The sequence below is a fragment of the Schistocerca serialis genome, chromosome 1 (assembly GCF_023864345.2).
Source record: "Schistocerca serialis cubense isolate TAMUIC-IGC-003099 chromosome 1, iqSchSeri2.2, whole genome shotgun sequence".
Taxonomy (NCBI): Eukaryota; Metazoa; Arthropoda; class Insecta; order Orthoptera; family Acrididae; genus Schistocerca; species Schistocerca serialis.
Genome location: NC_064638.1, coordinates 800434989 through 800453464, shown reverse-complemented (window position 1 = coordinate 800453464; position 18476 = coordinate 800434989). Strand labels below are relative to the sequence as shown.

The following is an 18476-nucleotide window of genomic DNA, read 5'->3' as shown; positions in this document are numbered from 1 at the left end:
ACCATCTGTACAGGGTTCCATACTTTACACTGTAACAACACAACCGTTCAATGCTAAGGCTTCCCACCAACTGGAGCTGTAGAAAAGAGGCTATGGGACAAGCCAGTACCTGCCACACACCAATGCTGCCAACTGTTGAAGAGTTACGAAGAGGGAGGCATTACTTTTCAGTCAACCCTTGTATTAGCTTGCTGCTGTAGTATTGAGCACCAGGTAAGGTGAGAATTGAAGGAAATGAACAAGCTCAGATGTCAGCAAGGGATCTTGAAGAGAAAATAATTTAATACTGAATAGTTCTCGCATGTTTGCTATTATGTTGTTTTAAAAGGCATGTCGGGGACAAAAGAGAGGCTGGATGTAAAAAATAACAAATTATGGCAATTAACACAACAGTCGCACAGTATTGGACACTTCTCCCATCACTTGATTTGAGTGAAGTGGATTGAGCATATTGAATAATACAGCATTGTTCTATGGCACTTGGTGGACAACCTCTATGGGGAGGCTCCACCAATTTGCAGTGATAATGGCACATAAGTTTCAGTGAACCTTATTTTAACTCAGCTTTTTGGTTGAAACATACCACTTGGTTTTTAACGTCTTTTTCTCACTGTACAAGTTCTTTGAGAAACAAGTTTAGATGTCTCCTATTTCAGAATATAATTTCTTAACTAAATTTCCACTTCAGCTGTGTACACTTTTCATAAATTCAGTATCAAGATAAGAAAATTTACTAAGACCAAATGAAATATATTTTTCAGTGATTAATTATAGTGATTGATATCCCGAGAATTCTTTCAGTATATAACGTTCATTTACACAAAATGCCCTACTATATAACAGGAGGACAATAACCTCAGTCTCTGTAAATGAGAGTCCATAGACGGCCAATTAAGCCAATTACATTCTTTCTTTTTACATGCTACTCAAGAATTATACTGTTATCATTAAGTTCCATGAAGGCTCCTTCAGTATCCATTCCTACTGCTCTGATGCCCTTCTCAAAACCCTGTACATATTTGGATAACATCACGGTGGCACTCATTGTAAGAGGAGCAGTTCCATTAACAATCACGGCCCACTCCACAATGTCCAATGAGAATCTCTGATAGAACAAAAATGTGCAAAACACAATGAGCATTTGAAAGCAACAATTATCACACATTTAATAAAATGGAACATACATACTGTAAACTCTTTTTGTGCTTACTTGCTCCTTAACTTACGATTGCTTGGTCATTTATATAAGGGCCAAGCTCATAATTCGTAACATATGTAACGCTCGCAGAAAATTTTCTAAACTTTGCCCTTGCAAAATTCTGTACCTTATCAGTGTTCTAAGCAAGCAAGCTCATTAGCTGATTGGATTTAAATATATGCTCAGTGGATCTTTCAGCCTTGATCAGTTACCTGTGCAATTCTGACTTAGTGTCAAATTATAAATTCAAATGATTTCCAAGGATTTTCTTCTGTCACTTATCACTTCTTTACCTCTGACAGTGATTAATGTTTGAGAGAAACATGAAGATATACTGTGGTTCTGGGTCCACTTCTGACTGTATATACCCTTGTATCTGGCTAAGTCAGTCAATTCTAAGGTTAGAGTAAAGCAATGGAGTACTGCATCCTGTCAGTCCATGTCTGGTAAAGCAGTGTGCTTTTTGAATCAACTTCTGGGTTGAGGAAACCTTCATCTTATTAAATACATAAAATAAGGGAAAGACAAACCCTCGTCTATAGCAGATCAGTGTGTGGAGCACATTAATACACAACAGAAAACACCATTTACACTAGCTTCATAGTGTTGGATCTTAATAAACAAATTCACACACACAACCACGTGGACACCAAATGCACACCTTCTTAAATCTTCTCCGTAATTTTTGCATTGAATATTGCTTAGGTACTAATGAATTGTCCATCATACAACCTAAACCATAATGATGATAATGACTGATTGTCATGAATATTATTGTCTTTGAGTGTTAACTTCATGACATAAAGGCTGTTGTATTTAAATTGCTACTCTTTGGTTACTCCACGGCTGTAACATTTAGGAATGACAGGCAGTCCTGATAGGTAGAGATCATAATTGCCTTAAACCTTGTTAGAAAGTGTCAACTGCAGAGCAGATATCACAAATAGCAGTTGTCCGTAAAATTAACAACATTCTTACCAACTGAGAAATCATTTCACTTGTAGTACATTAAGTTAACGTGTGGCATCCCGACATTGATTTTTAAGAATGCCATTAAATGAGGTACATGATGATGTGGGGTCTCTTAAGGAGACTCCATCACTTTTGAATTTATGTAAGAGCAACAGAATGGGCAATAAATTTAAAAAAGTTAGTTCTGTAATCTGATTTCTATTACAGCTCTTCAGTTGTTACAAATATTCAGTGTACCACCAGTAAAAAATTTGGTGACAAAGTGAAAGTTGTACGGCATGAAAATCATTTAAATTACATTTTGTGGCATAAAGAATACATCATTTAAATATTTATTTAATAGGTGTTTGTCAAGATTTGGACTGAAGAAGGCCCAAGGACATTTTATCGTGGTTATGTGCCAACAATAATGGGAGTCATCCCATACGCTGGTGTGAGTTTCTTCACGTATGATTCCTTAAAAAGGAAATACATGGGTAAGTAAAAGATTTCCCATTTTTCCCTGTCGCTTGAATGCAACCTCTGCCGCACACACTAGTCTTTTCCTCTCCTTCCTCAATATAGATAGTAGCCCCATCAGCATTTCATTTTTATCTAGGTACAGTAACATTGGATTCTGTTTGCCAAAGGGGAAAGTTAATGATACATGTTTGTTTGAACATTGACAGCATCACATGGATCACAAACTTACTATATTTATATCAGATTCCGTTACCAATAGGAAAAAAAATTCGTCACTCATTTTGATATTGGATACTAAATCATAGTACCAAGTATGATATGCACCAGTAAAAGCTATCGAAACAAGTTCAAATCTAAACTGGTGGATTTTATTTCCATGTGAAACTTATGGCTGAATCATTTTATTTAAAATATTTTGACTGATAATGATTTTGTACTACTCAGATATGATGATGATCATTAAATGATCAAAACTAGTTATCCTTTATAATATATGCAAGTGAGACTGTGAAACTAATTTTAAGATTAATTTATTTTTGACAGCCTTGTTTCAATTTAAGTTCTTAGTTGGCACAGTTAAAACTGTTGCATCACACATACAGTCCCCCAGTGCTTGATTTGTGATGATATTCTGGTACCTCAGATGAATGAAAAGCATTAATAAAATAATGTTTTAAAACCTCTAAATTTACTGCCCCCCCCCCCCCCCCCCCTTGCGCACGTGCCAGAAGATGGTTATAGTACCAGAACCACTTTCTTTTACAAATAAAGCACTGTAATTTCCACATACTTTGCTTACCACATTCTGTTATCAGGTGTGGCATAATATTCTCATATATGGTCAGAATATGGAAGGAAAAGAAAGGGTATCAGAATGATCAGTGGTGACAGAAAGTCGCACTGCATTGAGCAGTTTAAAAATGGTTATTAATGTTTCAATCTACCATTTTATACAGAGAAACGTTGAGCAACAAATAGCAAATAACTCCACACATGATCACCAAAACAGATTCAGTTGTTGGTTGTATCTGGATAGGAGCAATAAGGTTAAGACCCAAATCACACTGTGTTAACAAGGAATCAGTCTATGTAATAGACTACCAAGAGACATAAAGTATACTGCAAAGGTTTGGGGTGAAAGAACTCTGTGCTGGATGGTGGAGTAGGGCAGCTATTTCATTTTATATATCCATAGACAATCAGGATTGTATGGATATTGTTAACATAAGTGTATAAAATAGGTACACAGATTTATAATTATTACAATCGGAATTCATGAATATTGCAACATAAAGAAACATTGTTAAACCACTTACAAATACATTTGATAATTTTTACGTATTTTTATATATTTACATCATTCCAAGTAATCCTTGACAGTATACAAACACTTTTCCAAGAGATATTTTTTTTAGTGATTTTCTGAAGTTATCTATTTCACTTATGTCTTTGAGCCCTTGTGGAAGATTGTTGTACAATATAATTCCATTATATAACATGCTATTTTGAGTTTCTGATTTGGCTTTCCTATAGAGGTGTAAGTGTTGGCTGTGTCTGGTTTCATGTGCATGTACGGAACTGTTTATTGGGAACTGGTCAATGTGTTTTTTTTTTTTAGTGTATATTACTGTCTGCAAAATGTATTCACATGGAACTGTCAATATACCCAAAGATTTGAATAACTCCATGCAATGGGATCTATTGCTACTTTTTGTTATGATTCATACGACCCTTTTTTGCAACTTAAATATTGTTTGTCTGTTCTGCTCTGTTGGTCCGCAGGAGGATATGCCATAACTAATTTTAAAGTGGACGTATGCAAAATATGCAGTTCTAGCACATGAATTACTACGCACTGAATTTATTATCCTAAGTGCATAGCATATTGAAGCTATTCGCTTTCCAAGCACCGCATCGTGCTTGGTCCAATTTAGTTGACTGTCGACATGCATGCCTAAAAAATTTTGTTGAAGGTACACATTCTATGTGCTTGTCATTAACTTTTAGCTTGGTACTGTTCGGTTTTCTTTTTAAGTGAAAACTAATGCTGTTGGTTTTTTTTTTTTTTTTACATTTAGGGTTAATTTGTTAGTTTCTATCCACTGGCATACATGATCCAGTTTCCTCAGCTTTTTCATTGAGTACACTTGGTGACACAGCTTTGATTAAGATGTTACTGTCATCAGTAAACAGTACTGATTCACCATGTTTGACACTTTATGGATAGTCATTGATGTATATTAAAAAGAGGATTGGGCCCAGCACACTTTCTTGGGGGACTTCTATATTGATGTATTCTGGGTTTGAAAGGTACGAAAAGGTATGATTGAAGTTCGTGTTAAAATGGACCCTGTTTTGTAGATATGAATGAAACAACTTGTCTGTTACTCCTCTTACTCCTAGTGCACTTAGTTTGTTTGGCAAAATTATGTGGTCTATTGCATCAAACACTTTGGTCAAATCAAGGAAGATCCCTGTTATGTGGTGTCCTTTGTGTAGTGCTTTGAGGATAACATTTGAGAAATGAGCTACAGCTGAATTTGTGGTTTTGCCAGCCCAGAAACCAAATTGCTCTTTACTCAGAATATTGAACTTTGTTAAGTGCCCCACGAGTCTGTTTTTCATTATGGTCTCTATGACTTTTGAAAAGGATGTCAGTAACGAGATTGGTCTGTAATTTTCTATGATTTCTGCGTCATCTTTCTTATACAGGGTGGGCCATTGATAGTGGCCGAGCCAAATATCTCACAAAATAAGCATCAAATGAAAAAACTACAAAGAATGCAACTCATCTAGCTTCATGGGGGAAACCAGATGCCACTATGGTTGGCCCGTTAGATGGCGCTGCCATAGGTCAAACGGATATCAACTGCGTTTTTTAAAAATAGGAACCCCCATTTTTTATTACATATTCGTGTAGTACATAAAGAAATATGAATGTTTTAGTTGGACCACTTTTTTTGCTTTGTGATACATGGCGCTGTAATAGTCACAAACATATAAGTACGTGGTATCATGTAACGTTCCGCCAGTGCGGACGGTATTTGCTTTGTGATACATTACCCGTGTTAAAATGGACCATTTACCAATTACGGAAAAGGTCGATATCGTGTTGATGTATGGCTATTGTGATCAAAATTCCCAACGGACATGTGCCATGTATACTGCTCAGTATCCTGGACGACATCATCAAAGTGTCCGGACCATTCGCCGGATAGTCATGTTATTTAAGGAAACAGGAAGTTTTTAGCCACATGTGAAATGTCAACCACGACCTGCAACAAATGATGATGCCAAAGTAGGTGTTTTAGCTGCTGTCGTGGCTAATCCACACATCAGTAGCAGACAAATTGCGCGAGAATTGGGAATCTCAAAAACGTCGGTGTTGAGAATGCTACAGCAACATCGATTGCACCCATACCATATTTCTATGCACCAGAAATTGCATGGCGATGACTTTGAACGTCGTGTACAGTTCTGCCACCAGGCACAAGAGATTTTTTGCACGCGTGCTATTTAGCGACGAAGCATCATTCACCAACAGCGGTAACAAAAACCGGCGTAATGTGTGCTATTGGGAAATGGAAAATCCATGATGGCTGCGACAAGTGGAACATCAGTGACCTTGGCGGTTTAATGTATGGTGCGGAATTATGGGAGGAAGGATAATTCGCCCCCATTTTATCGATGGCAATCTAAATAGTGCAATGTTTGCTGATATCCTACATATGTTCTACCGATGTTACTACAAGATGTATCAGTGCATGACAGAATGGCAATGTACTTCCAACATGATGGATGTCCGGCACATAGCTCGTGTGCGGTTGAAGAGGTATTGAATAGCATATTTCATGACAGGTGGATTGGTCATCGAAGCACCATACCATGGCCTGCACGTTCACTGGATCTGATGTCCCCGGATTTCTTTCTGTGGGGAAGGTTGAAGGATATTTGCTATTGTGGTCCACCACCAACACCTGACAACATGCGTCAGTGCATTGTCAACGCATGTGCGAAGATTACGGAAGGCGAATTACTCGCTGTTAACAGGAATGTCATTACACGTATTGCCAAATGCATTGAGGTTGATGGACATCATTTTGAGCATTTATTGCATTAATGTGGTATTTACAGGTAATCATGCTGTAACAGCATGTGTTCTCAGAAATGATGTACAACCACAACGGAGGGGTATCTGTTGAGAGGCCAGACAAACGTATGGTTCCTGAAGAGGGGCAGCAGCATTTTCAGTAGTTGCAGGGGCAACCGTCTGGATGATTGACTGATCTGGCCTTGTAACACTAACCAAAACGGCCTTGCTGTGCTGGTACTGCGAACGGCTGAAAGCAAGGGGAAACTACAGCCGTAATTTTTCCCGAGGGCATGCAGCATTACTGTATGGATAAATGATGATGGCATCCTCTTGGGTAAAATATTCCGAAGGTAAAATAGTCCCTCATTCAGATCTCTGGGCGGGGACTACTCAAGAGGACGTCGTTATCAGGAGAAATAAAACTGGCATTCTACGGATCGGAGCATGGAATGCCCGATCCCTTAATTGGGCAGGTAGGTTAGAAAATTTAAAAAGGGAAATGGCTAGGTTAAAGTTAGGTATAATGGGAATTAGTGAAGTTCGGTGGCAGGAGGAACAAGACTTTCGGTCAGGTGAATACAGGGTTATAAATACAAAATCAAATAGAGGCAATGCAGGAGTAGGTTTAATAATGAATAAAAAAAAAATAGGAGCTCGGGTAAGCTACTACAAATAACATAGTGAATGCATTATTGTGGCCAAGATAGACACAAAGCCCACACCTACGACAGTAGTACAAGTCTATATGCCAACTAGCTCTGCAGATGACAAAGAAATTGGGGAAATGTATGATGAGATAAAAGAAATTATTCAGATAGTGAAAGGAGACAAAAATTTAATAGTTATGGATGATTGGAATTCGATAGTAGGAAAAGGAAGAGAAGGAAACATAGTAGGTGATTATGGATTGGGGGGGAGAAATGAAAGAGGAAGCCGCCTGGTAGAATTTTGCACAGAGCACAACTTAATCGTAGCTAACACTTGGTTCAAGAATCATAAAAGGAGGTTGTATACATGGAAGAAGCCTGGAGATACTCACAGGTTTCAGATAGATTATATAATGGTAAGACAGAGATTTAGGAACCAGGTTTTAAATTGTAAGACATTTCCAGGGGCAAATGTGGACTCTGACCACAATCTATTGGTTATGAGCTGTAGATTAAAACTGAAGAAACTGCAAAAAGGTGGGAATTTAAGGAGATGGGACCTTGATAAACTGACTAAACCAGAGGTTGTACAGAGTTTCAGGAAGAGCATAAGGGAACAATTGACAAGAATGGGGGAAGAAATACAGTAGAAGAAGAATGGGTAGCTTTGAGGGGTGAAGTTGTGAAGGCAGCAGAGGATCAAGTAAGTAAAAAGACAAGGGCTTGTAGAAATCCTTGCGTGACAGAAGAAATACTGAATTTAATTGATGAAAGGAGAAAATACAAAAATGTAGTAAATGAAGCAGGCAAAGGAATACAAACGTCTCAAAAATGAGATCGACAGGAAGTGAAAAATGGCTAAGCAGGGATGGCTAGAGGTCAAATGTAAGGATGTAGAGGCATATATCACTAGGGGTAAGATAGATACTGCCTACAGGAAAATTAAAGAGACCTTTGGAGAAAGGAGAACCACTTGCATGAATATCAAGAGCTTTGATGGAAACCCAGTACTAAGCAAAGAAGGGAAAGCAGAAAGGTGGAAGGAGTATATAGAGGGACTATACAAGGGCGATGTCCTTGAGGGCAATGTTATAGAAAGGGAAGAGGATGTAGATGAAGATGAAATGGGAGATATGATACTGCGTGAAGAATTTGATAGAGCACTGAAAGACCTAAGTCAAAACAAGGCCCCAGGAGTAGACAACATTCCATTAGAACTACTGACAGCCTTGGGAGAGCCAGTCCTGACGAAACTCTACCATCTGATGAGCAAGATGTATGAGGCAGGCGAAATACCCTCAGACTTCAAGAAGAATATAATAATTCCACTCCCAAAGAAAGCAGGCGTTGACAGATGTGAAAATTACCGAACAATCAGTTTAATAAGTCACAGCTGCAAAATACTAACGCAAATTCTTAACAGACGAATGGAAAAACTGGTAGAAGCTGACCTCAGGGAAGATCAGTTTGGATTCAGTAGAAATATGGAAACACGTGAGGCAATACTGACCCTAGGACTTATCTTGGAAGCTAGAGTAAGAAAAGGCAAACCTACGTTTCTAGCATTTGTAGACTTGGAGAAAGCTTTTGACAATGATGACTGGAATACTCTCTTTCAAATTCTGAAGGTGGCAGGGATAGACTACAGGGAGCGAAATGCCATTTACAATTTGTACAGAAACCAGATGGCAGTTATAAAAGTCGAGGGGCATGAAAGGGAATCAGTGGTTGGGAAGGGAGTGAGACAGGGTTGTAGCCTCTCCCCGATGTTATTCAATCTGTATATTGAGCAAGCAGTAAAGGAAACAAAAGAAAAGTTCGGAGTAGGTATTAAAATCCATGGAGAAGAAATAAAAACTTTGAGGTTTGCCGATGACATTGTAATTCTATTAGAGACCGCAGGGGACTTGGAAGAGCAGTTGAACGGAATGGACAGTGTCTTGAAAGGAGGGTATAAGATGAACATCAACAAAAGCAAAACGAATATAATGGAATGTAGTCGAATTAAGTCTGGTGATGCTGAGGGAATTAGATTAGGAAATGAGAGGCTTAAAGTAGTAAAGGAGTTTTGCTATTTGGGGAGCAAGATAACTGATGATGGTCGAAGTAGAGAACTTTGTTTTGGTGAACTTCTGTTGTAGTTTGGTTGCTATGTTGCTGAAATATTGATTGGCAATGTTTGCTAGTTTTTTTTTGGGGTCATTTATTTTGGTTATGTTGAAACCGTATGTTTACTGGCTTTAATGTTTTCCTATTAGTTTCCTATTTGGTTGTTTTTCCATGCTGCTTTGATTTTATTATTAGCTTTTTCTATAAATTTGTCATTCTGGTACATTTTAGCCACTAACAGTACATTTCTATAGATCTTTCTGTATGAACGATAAGAGTTATGAAATGCTGAATTGTTACAGTGGTTTTTCATTGAACTAAGGTGCTTGAGGGTTTCAGAGGATTTCCTTATCCAGTTGGTTACCCAGCTGTTATTGTTGCATGATTTAGTGGTTCTAGAACTTCAGGAAACACTTTTTCAAATCTGAATTTAAATACTGACAGAAACTTTGTAAACTTCCCAATTATAGTAGTTTCTCTGTACACTTCCTCCCATGTTGTACTGTTAATTAGTGAGGCAAATAGAGCTCTTTTTGAGTGAGAGAAAATCCTTCTGTACTTGTGTATTTTAGTGTTGTTATCTAATTCTATGCCTAATTTTAATAACTTACTGGACTGGTCCGAGATGCCAAGGTCACCTATGACAGTGTCACACCTATCTTTCTCTCTGTCTGTTAGCACATGGTCAGTACTTGATGCTGAATGTCTGATTATCCTAGTGGCAGTGTTAATTGATGGTGATATACCATAGGTGTTCATAATGTTCAAAAAACTATTGCACGGCATATCTGAGTTAATCATGTTAATGTTTAGATCTCCACAAATGATGATTTCGCTTTTGGGGCTGGAGACCATATCTAATGCTTGGTTTAACTTTGTAGTGAATGTGTTGATGTCACCACTGGGTGCACGATAAATACATAATGCTGTAACGTCATTTCTAATTGTTTACCTAATCGTCTCCTTCATGTATATGCATGATCCACCACGTTTCATAGTGTTTCTGCTGTAACAAGAGGTTAGACTGTATGAATTTAGTGCTACATTTGTTAATTCTGAACCATTAAACTAATGTTCTGTTATGCAAACAAGTGAGCTGTCAATAGACTGCAGTTCCACTTCTAATTGTTGCACTTTGTTTCTTATGTATTGCATGTTTTGGTGGAAGACTGAGAAGCACTGAGCACTGCTTACCTTGTAGTCATCATGTTTCTCTTGCCTTGGTCTAAAATATCCTTTTGGTGATCAGGTGATACAGTTATCTTACTGATTGATGCACTGGCCACTGTTCCTTCTGTTGGATACACACATTTTCTTCGCTGTTTTTACTGAAGATGACTCTAACACTGCCTCTTCCTGTTAAAGTGATGATCTTGGCTGGCTTGTGCTGTGGCTGCGATTGATTTTCTTCTTATGGAGGTGTTACAGTGTTTTTGTATTTCCTTGACCGAAGCTGGCTGTATAGCAATTGTATTTCATGCAGTGTGTTCGTCTTTCTGTATTCGTTTTGTCAGCATTTTGCCGATGGATGACTTCCCAGTGCGATTATAGTGTTTACCATGTTTCGTGAACAGATCTCTTGCGTTGGGAAGCTCAAAGATGTTACATTTGATAAAACTTGTATATTTCACGAAATTGTCTGTTTATTTTTGTAAGCTCCATATTTACAATTGAGTTGTCCTGCAGATCAGGTGTGTGAGGCATGCTTGTCAATACATCCTTGCTTCGACTCATGATTATGACCGTGTCATTCTTAGATAACTCATTTAGTGAATTAATGTTTTTCATTATCTTGGTCAAAGGTGCACTCGGCTTTGTTATTAGATTATCATGAGCTCACTTGGAAAACCAGTCTTGAGCAACAAAGGGAAAGCTGAAAGGGGGATTGAGTACATAGAGGGTCTATAGAAGTGGAAGATTCTTGAATGCTTCATAGCAGAAATGGAAGAGGACGCAGATGGAGGTCAGATATGATACTGCAATAAAAATTTACCAGAGCACTGAAAGACCTGTATCACAACAATGTCCCAGGAGCAGCTGGCTTTCTGTCAGAACTACTGATAGTCTTGGGAGAGCCAGCCGTGACAAAACTCTTCCTCCTGGCTTGACAGATATATGAGACAGGTGAAAGACACTGACTTCAAGAAGAATGTAATATTCCAATTCCAAAGAAAGTAGTTGATGACATTTCAAAATCTCCAAACTATAAGTTTAATAAGTCATGATTGTAAAATACTACCATGAATTCTTTACAGAAGAACAATGGAAAAACTGACAGAAGCCAACCTCATGGAAGATCAGTTAACATTTCGGAGAAATTGAGGAACAAGCACAGCAATACTGACAGTATGACTTGTATTGGAAGATAGGATAAGGAAAGGCAAACCTATGTTCATAGCATTTGTAGACCTAGAGCAAGCTTTTTATAATGTTGACTGGAGTACTTTGAAATTCTGAAGTTAGCAACAGTAAAATACAGGGATCAAAAGACTATTTACAACTTTTTACAGAAACCACACAGCTGTTAGGAGTCGAGGGCATGAAAGTGAAGCAATGGTTGAGAAGGGAGTGAGATAGGGTTGTAGCCTATACCTGATGTTATTCTGTCTGCAGACAGAGCAAGCAGTAAAGGAAACCAAAGAGAAATATGGAGCAGGAGTTAAAGTTTAGGGAGAAGAAATAGAAACTTCGAAGTTTTCCAATGACACTGAAATTCTGTCAATGACAGCAAAGGACTTGGAGGAGCAGTTTAATCGAATGAACACAATCTTGAAAGGAAGATGTATGATGAACATCAACAAATGCAACACAAGTATAATGGAATGAAGTCAAATTACATCTGGTGACACCGAGGAAACTAGATTAGGAAATGAGAGTTGATGAGTTTTGATATTTGGGCAGCAAAATAACAGATAGTGGCCAAAGTAGAGAGGATATAAAATGTAGACTAGCAACTGCGAGAAAAGCATTTATGATGATGAGGAATTTGTTGCTGCAAGTATAGATTTAGGTGTTAGGAAGTCTTTTTCTGAAAGTATTTGTATGGAGTGTAGCAATGTATGGAAGTGAAACATGGACGATGAATAGTTTAGACAATAAGAGAATAGGAGCTTTTGAAATGTGGTGCAACAGACAAATACAAAATATTCGATGGGTAGATCACATAACTAATGAGGAGCTACTGAATAGAACTGGGGAGACAAGAAATTTGTTGCACAACCTGACTAGAAGAAGGGATCAGTTGAAAGGACATATTCTGAATTATCAATGGATCACAAATTAAGTATTGGAGGGAAATGTGTGGGGAGGGAGGGTAGGTTGTAGCAGTTATTCATAAATGAACAGGCTTGCACAGGATAGAGGAGCATGGGGAGTTGCATAAAACCAGTCTTCGGACTGGGGACGACGACGACGACGACGATGACGACGAATGTGTGTGTGTGTGTGTGTGTGTGTGTGTGTGTGTGTGTGTGTGTGTGTGTGTGTGTGTGTGTGTGTGTGTGTGTATATCTCTACACACACACACACACACACACACACACACACACCTGTCCCCCTATATTGTGCTCATTCGTGTTGGGTCTCGCCCACTCGTCTCATATAGGGTGCCTAAGGGATGCTGCATTCTTGGAATGCTATACAACAATTCAAGCAAATAACATTAGTAGTTTTATTTTTATAAAGCAGACTGACAATACTTAACTTTAACAAACCTTAACTTTAACAAAGGTTGTGCAAGTGATGGGCAACATGCAACGTAAATCAGAGTTCTTGTTGTACACAACCTTCAAACAAGCAATGGATATGGATCACTACAATGTGATATCATAGCACTCTGTGCTAGGCTTTGCTAATACTCCACTGATGTCCGACCGAGGCTGGAAGGAGTGGCACTTGTATTTACTTCTTGCAGAGATCGTTCCTGTCATTGCGGGGTCCTTGTCAGCAGACTATTAGTTGATGTCACTGCACTGCCTTCTTTGGTCTTGCATTCTTCCTCTTTGTTCCAGTACTTGTAGTTACACCAGAACAATTAGACTGCCAGCTCTTTCCGGCCCACGGTGAGTGCACTGGGGTGAGGTGGGGGCGCAGGTTGGGGTGGGGTGTGGGATGGAGAGGGGAAGGAGGTAGGGAGGGGCTTGGGAGGGGGGGAAGCATCTCGCAGCTTGTGCGAGAGTGGGGAGCAGTCTTTGGGCTAGCTAGGTATGCAGGTAGAGTGGGCAGATGCCAGATAGCTGAGCGCACATAACTCGCTGTAGCCCCACCCAATTTTGTGTGTGTGTGTGTGTGTGTGTGTGTGTGTGTGTGTGTGTGTGTGTGTGTGTGTGTGTTTGTGTGTGTGTTTTTCTCCTACAGCTTGAGAAAGGAATTTCATTCTGAAAGCTAGCAAAGCTCTGTCCCTTTTGTTTGTGCGTCTGTCGACAACACAGCAATTCTGCCTTTCGGTGAGTCATCTCTTTATTCCTAAATAATTCATTATTCTCCACCAAAACTTTCTGGGTATTTGTAATCGCTGATCTTTGGACACCAGCAAAGATGCTTGCATTTACCAATGGCAGGTTATGGCCATGTTGCTTTGAAACACGTGATATTCCATCTATGTTTAATGCAGCACGTGCCTTCTACATCTACATCTACATCTACATGACTACTCTGCAATTCACATTTAAGTGCTTGGCAGAGGGTTCATCAAACCACGATCATACTATCTCTCTACCATTCCACTCCCGAACAGCGCACGGGAAAAACGAACACATAAACCTTTCTGTTCGAGCTCTGATTTCTCTTATTTTATTTTGATGATCATTCCTACCTATGTAGGTTGGGCTCAACAAAATATTTTCGCATTCGGAAGAGAAAGTTGGTGACTGAAATTTCGTAAATAGATCTCGCCGCGACGAAAAACGTCTTTGCTTTAATGATTTCCATCCCAATTCGCGTATCATATCTGCCACTCTCTCTCCCCTATTACGTGATAATACAAAACGAGCTGCCCTTTTTTTGCACCCTTTCGATGTCCTCCATCGATCCCACCTGGTAAGGATCCCACACCGCGCAGCAATATTCTAACAGAGGACGTACAAGTGTAGTTTAAGCGGTCTCTTTATTGGACTTGTTGCATCTTCTAAGTGTCCTGCCAATGAAACGCAACCTTTGGTTCACCTTCCCCACAATATTATCTATGTGGTCTTTCCAACTGAAGTTGTTCGTAATTTTAACACCCAGGTACTTAGTTGAATTGACAGCCTTGAGATTTGTACTATTTATCGAGTAATCGAATTCCAACGGATTTCTTTTGGAACTCATGTGGATCACCTCACACTTTTCCTTATTTAGCATCAACTGCCACCTGCTACACCACACAGCAATTTTTTCTAAATCACTTTGTAACTGATACTGGTCTTCGGATGACCTTACTAGATGGTAAATTACAGCATCATCTGCGAACAACCTAAGAGGACTGCTCAGATTGTCATCCAGGTCATTTATATAGATCAGGAACAGCAGAGGTCCCAGAACACTTCCCTGGGGAACACCTGATATCACTTCAGTTTTACTCGATGATTTGCCGTCTATTATTATTGCATTGGTATCCTGTACCTTGAGTGATTATGCTCCAGTGTGTTGAAAAGTGAAAACCTGCAATTGTATTTATTCCTTGTCAGTTTATGACACCCACAACTTGAGAAGGAAATCACTCCAGCATGAGTCACTCTGTTCTTTATGCTACTCTGACAGTGACACGCTTCAGTAAGTGAAGTTCAAGAAGTAAACAATAATTCTCAATCCAGTCAGAAAACCATATAAAGTAATTTCGCACACACTAGCAGGAGCAGTTGCAGGTGCAGCTCAGTAGCACAATGGATGTGGAGGGTTTTTTTATTTAAAAAAAATGCCATACCCTCACAGGTAATGGCGGCTGTTAAGGAGCAAAGTCCTTCTCAGCCTGGGGTTGGTTAATCCTGTTGGGACGCTATTTATTTATTTCATGGGGGAGTCCTGCCTACTTGGTTGTTAGTTTTGTTCTGGCTCATGCCATTTTGTAGTAAGATTTTGCTAAATCTATGTAGTGGAATTCCTCATCCTGGTATTCCCCTTACAACTGGGGAAAACCACAGAAACCCCAGTCGGGATGGCACTGGATTTTCATCTTCTGATCTCTGTGAGTTTCTAAAGTTAGGTTTCTAGTCTGATTGATATTCTAGTGATAAGTGGATTTTGTCTGCTGTTTATGGAAATTTGTTCTAGATTGTGGATTATGCCTACTCTATACACTATATTGACTGAGTATGTGTCTATCGTATGGTTTGTTTTGGTGGTTAACTCTATTCCTAATCTCTAGTGTGTGGGGAGGTTGGTCAGGGGGGAGATGCGACGAGTCATTGCACTTCACTTCACTTCACTGGTGCGATTGGTGAGGATAGGAGAGAGTTGTGTGGTGCACTTCACTTCACTGAATTTTTTTTTTTTTTTTTTTTTGGGGGGGGGGAATGTTCTTTGGATTGCATGTGCGATGATGTCTGGGGGTAAGGGTATCTGAATTGGGTAATTCTGAACTCTTAGATTGGTCTGCAGATTAGGTCTTTCATGATCCCTTCCCTACTTACTCTGTTCCAGCCATATTTGGCACATTATGGAGTTATCTTATCTAAATTAGGGCGGGTCTTGGTGCCCTCATAGACTAGATCATTTGCTGTGGTGTAGTGCAGCTTCCCAGCTAGTCTCGGGTTTTGGCGGTCGAATGCGGCCATTCTGTCATACTGTGCTTTGGAGGCTGTCCACAGGCAGGCACGTACTCAAGGATTGGTCTGACGAATGATCTGTAGGTATGTAGTACTGCGTCTGGGCTGGCACTCCCAAATTTGGAGCTGATTAATTTCACCAGATTCATCCTTTGTTTAGATTTGTTTATACTGTTCTCTGCTTCCATGACAATGTGGAGTTGAGTGTCACCCCTAAGTATTTGGTGCTCTGGACAGGGTTTACACTCTCATGCCATAAGGTTACAGAGAGCTCATTATGTTTTAGCCTGACGCTTTGTGTTAAGTTCTGGTGCCTGAATAGTAGCAGCTGGCTTTTTGTAGGGTTAGGTTTGATGCACCACTTGGCCATTTACTGCACTAGTTGGGGGATGTAGGATGTAATTAGGGTCTTTGCTTCCTCTACAGAGTGTGCTGTGCACCAATAGGTGGTGTCGTCTGCATAGAGGGTGAAGTGTTCATTCCACCTGTTAGGGCAAGGGATGTGAGCTGTGAATAAACTGTAAAGCATGGGTGAGAAAACTCCCCTTGCACTACTCCAGCTGTGGGACAGAATTTGTCTGCGAGTTTGTTTCCAACCGATACTGTCGCTGTTCTGTGGGTTATTATGGAGTTTGTGAGGCATATGAAGTGTGGAGGGCAGTTTTACATGGCCATTTTAAATGCCAACCCACAGTGCCACACCTTCTCGAATGCTCGTTCGATGTCTAGGAATAGTGCCAGTACGCAGTCATCTCTGTTTTGGGCTTCCATTGTGGTGCTGACGTGTCTGATGATGGGGTCCATAGTTGAGTGATCTTGTCTGAAACCAGCTTGTCCTGGTGGGAGGGTATTTAGTTTGTTAATAAATTTGTGGATTCTGTTGTTTAGGTAGTGCTAGTGCAATTTCCTCTTTGATAATTGGTGCCAGAACCTTTGCATGTCCTTCTGTGAGGGCTGTCTGGATGTTGAGCACGTTATCTAGACCTTCTTAGATTTCTCTAGCGAATGAGTCATCGAATAGAGGGTCAATTGGGTGACTGTGGACCTCCTTCAGGACCACGCTAAACACTTGCACTTTCTGGTAGTCATTGGCTGCAATGCCTTGTGGGGTGACAAAAGCAGCCCTGGGAGAGATGCTACCAGGAGCTCCTGTTTTTTGCTTAAAGGTTTTCCAAAATTTTGCTGGCTCTCTGGGGTTAAGTTTGTCACATTCGCTTTGCCAGCAGTCCGTCCTCCAGCATTTTAGATTGTCATTGACAGTTGTGTTAAGTCTATTCCACTCAGTCTTTAAGGTGGGGTCACCTGTCCTTTTAAATTGTCTTAGTGGTTGTCTTTTTAGTTTTATTGTGGAGAGGATGTTCTGTGGAATTGCCTCTGTTTTGGTCCTGATTGTTTTGATGGGGACAGATTCTTCGATAGCCAGCTCGTAGGTTCTGACTATTTGTTTATTGAAGTTGTCCAAGTCATCTGGCGAGTTGATGTTGGCGGTGGGGAGTTTTTCGTCAAGGATGTTGGCGAATTTTTTCAGTTCATTTTCATGTAAAGTCTGATACTCTTTGGGGCGTCGAATTTGCATTTTTTGGTGCCAAGAGATGTGGTGTCGAAGAGATGGGGAATGTGGTCACTCCCTGTGCTTGGGCCAACTCTGCAGGCGGTGCAGTAATTCACCAAAGTATCACTGCAGAAGATGTAGTGCGGTATGGAGGAACCAATATGGTTGATGTAGGTAGGGGATATCGTTATGTGGCCACACTAGTGGTAATTGATCTGTGAGTTCTTCAAGAGTCCTGCCTTTTGCTGTTGTGACTCTGACTCCTAAAGCATGGCTTCTGGCGTTGAAGTTGCGTGCGTGTGAGCAAGATATATGCAAGGGGGATAGTAGCAAAAAATGTAGATTGGGAGGAGTAAGCAGGAAAAAACTCATCTCCTGCCACATAGACAAATAGCTGCTCCTGAGGTGTTATTCTGCTGAATATCTGTCTCAGTATATGCATACATTGTGTGCACACAAGTGTGACATAATGGCATACTCGTTATGTACATGTTCAAATGCCGTACTAATGCTAACACATTAACTTCGAGATCTGCCAACAAGATCGTCCCTGAATAGACAGTCCAACAGTAAATAATGTCTTAGGCAGGCGAGAGTATAGTGGATTAAACATGGTACAATGCCACATAAGGCATGGTGCATAGAATGAAGAATTGAGCTTCGTATTTAATAAGTGTGATGTGAACCAAATGTCTCGACA

The 18476-nt window shown here is 39.9% G+C and overlaps 1 protein-coding gene across 2 annotated transcripts in view; it reads left to right on the top strand.

Annotated features, from left to right (window-relative positions):
- The window catches only part of LOC126483945 (mitochondrial coenzyme A transporter SLC25A42), a 224642-nt gene that overhangs the window by 169564 nt on the left and 36602 nt on the right, over positions 1 to 18476 (top strand). For both annotated transcript variants that reach the window (XR_007587792.1, XM_050107240.1), the window contains exon 6: positions 2514 to 2646. Coding sequence is in view for 1 of the 2 variants with exons in the window: in XM_050107240.1 (XP_049963197.1) it covers positions 2514 to 2646 (133 nt within the window). In the remaining variant the exon portion in view is untranslated. The remainder of the gene's footprint in view (positions 1 to 2513; positions 2647 to 18476) is intronic.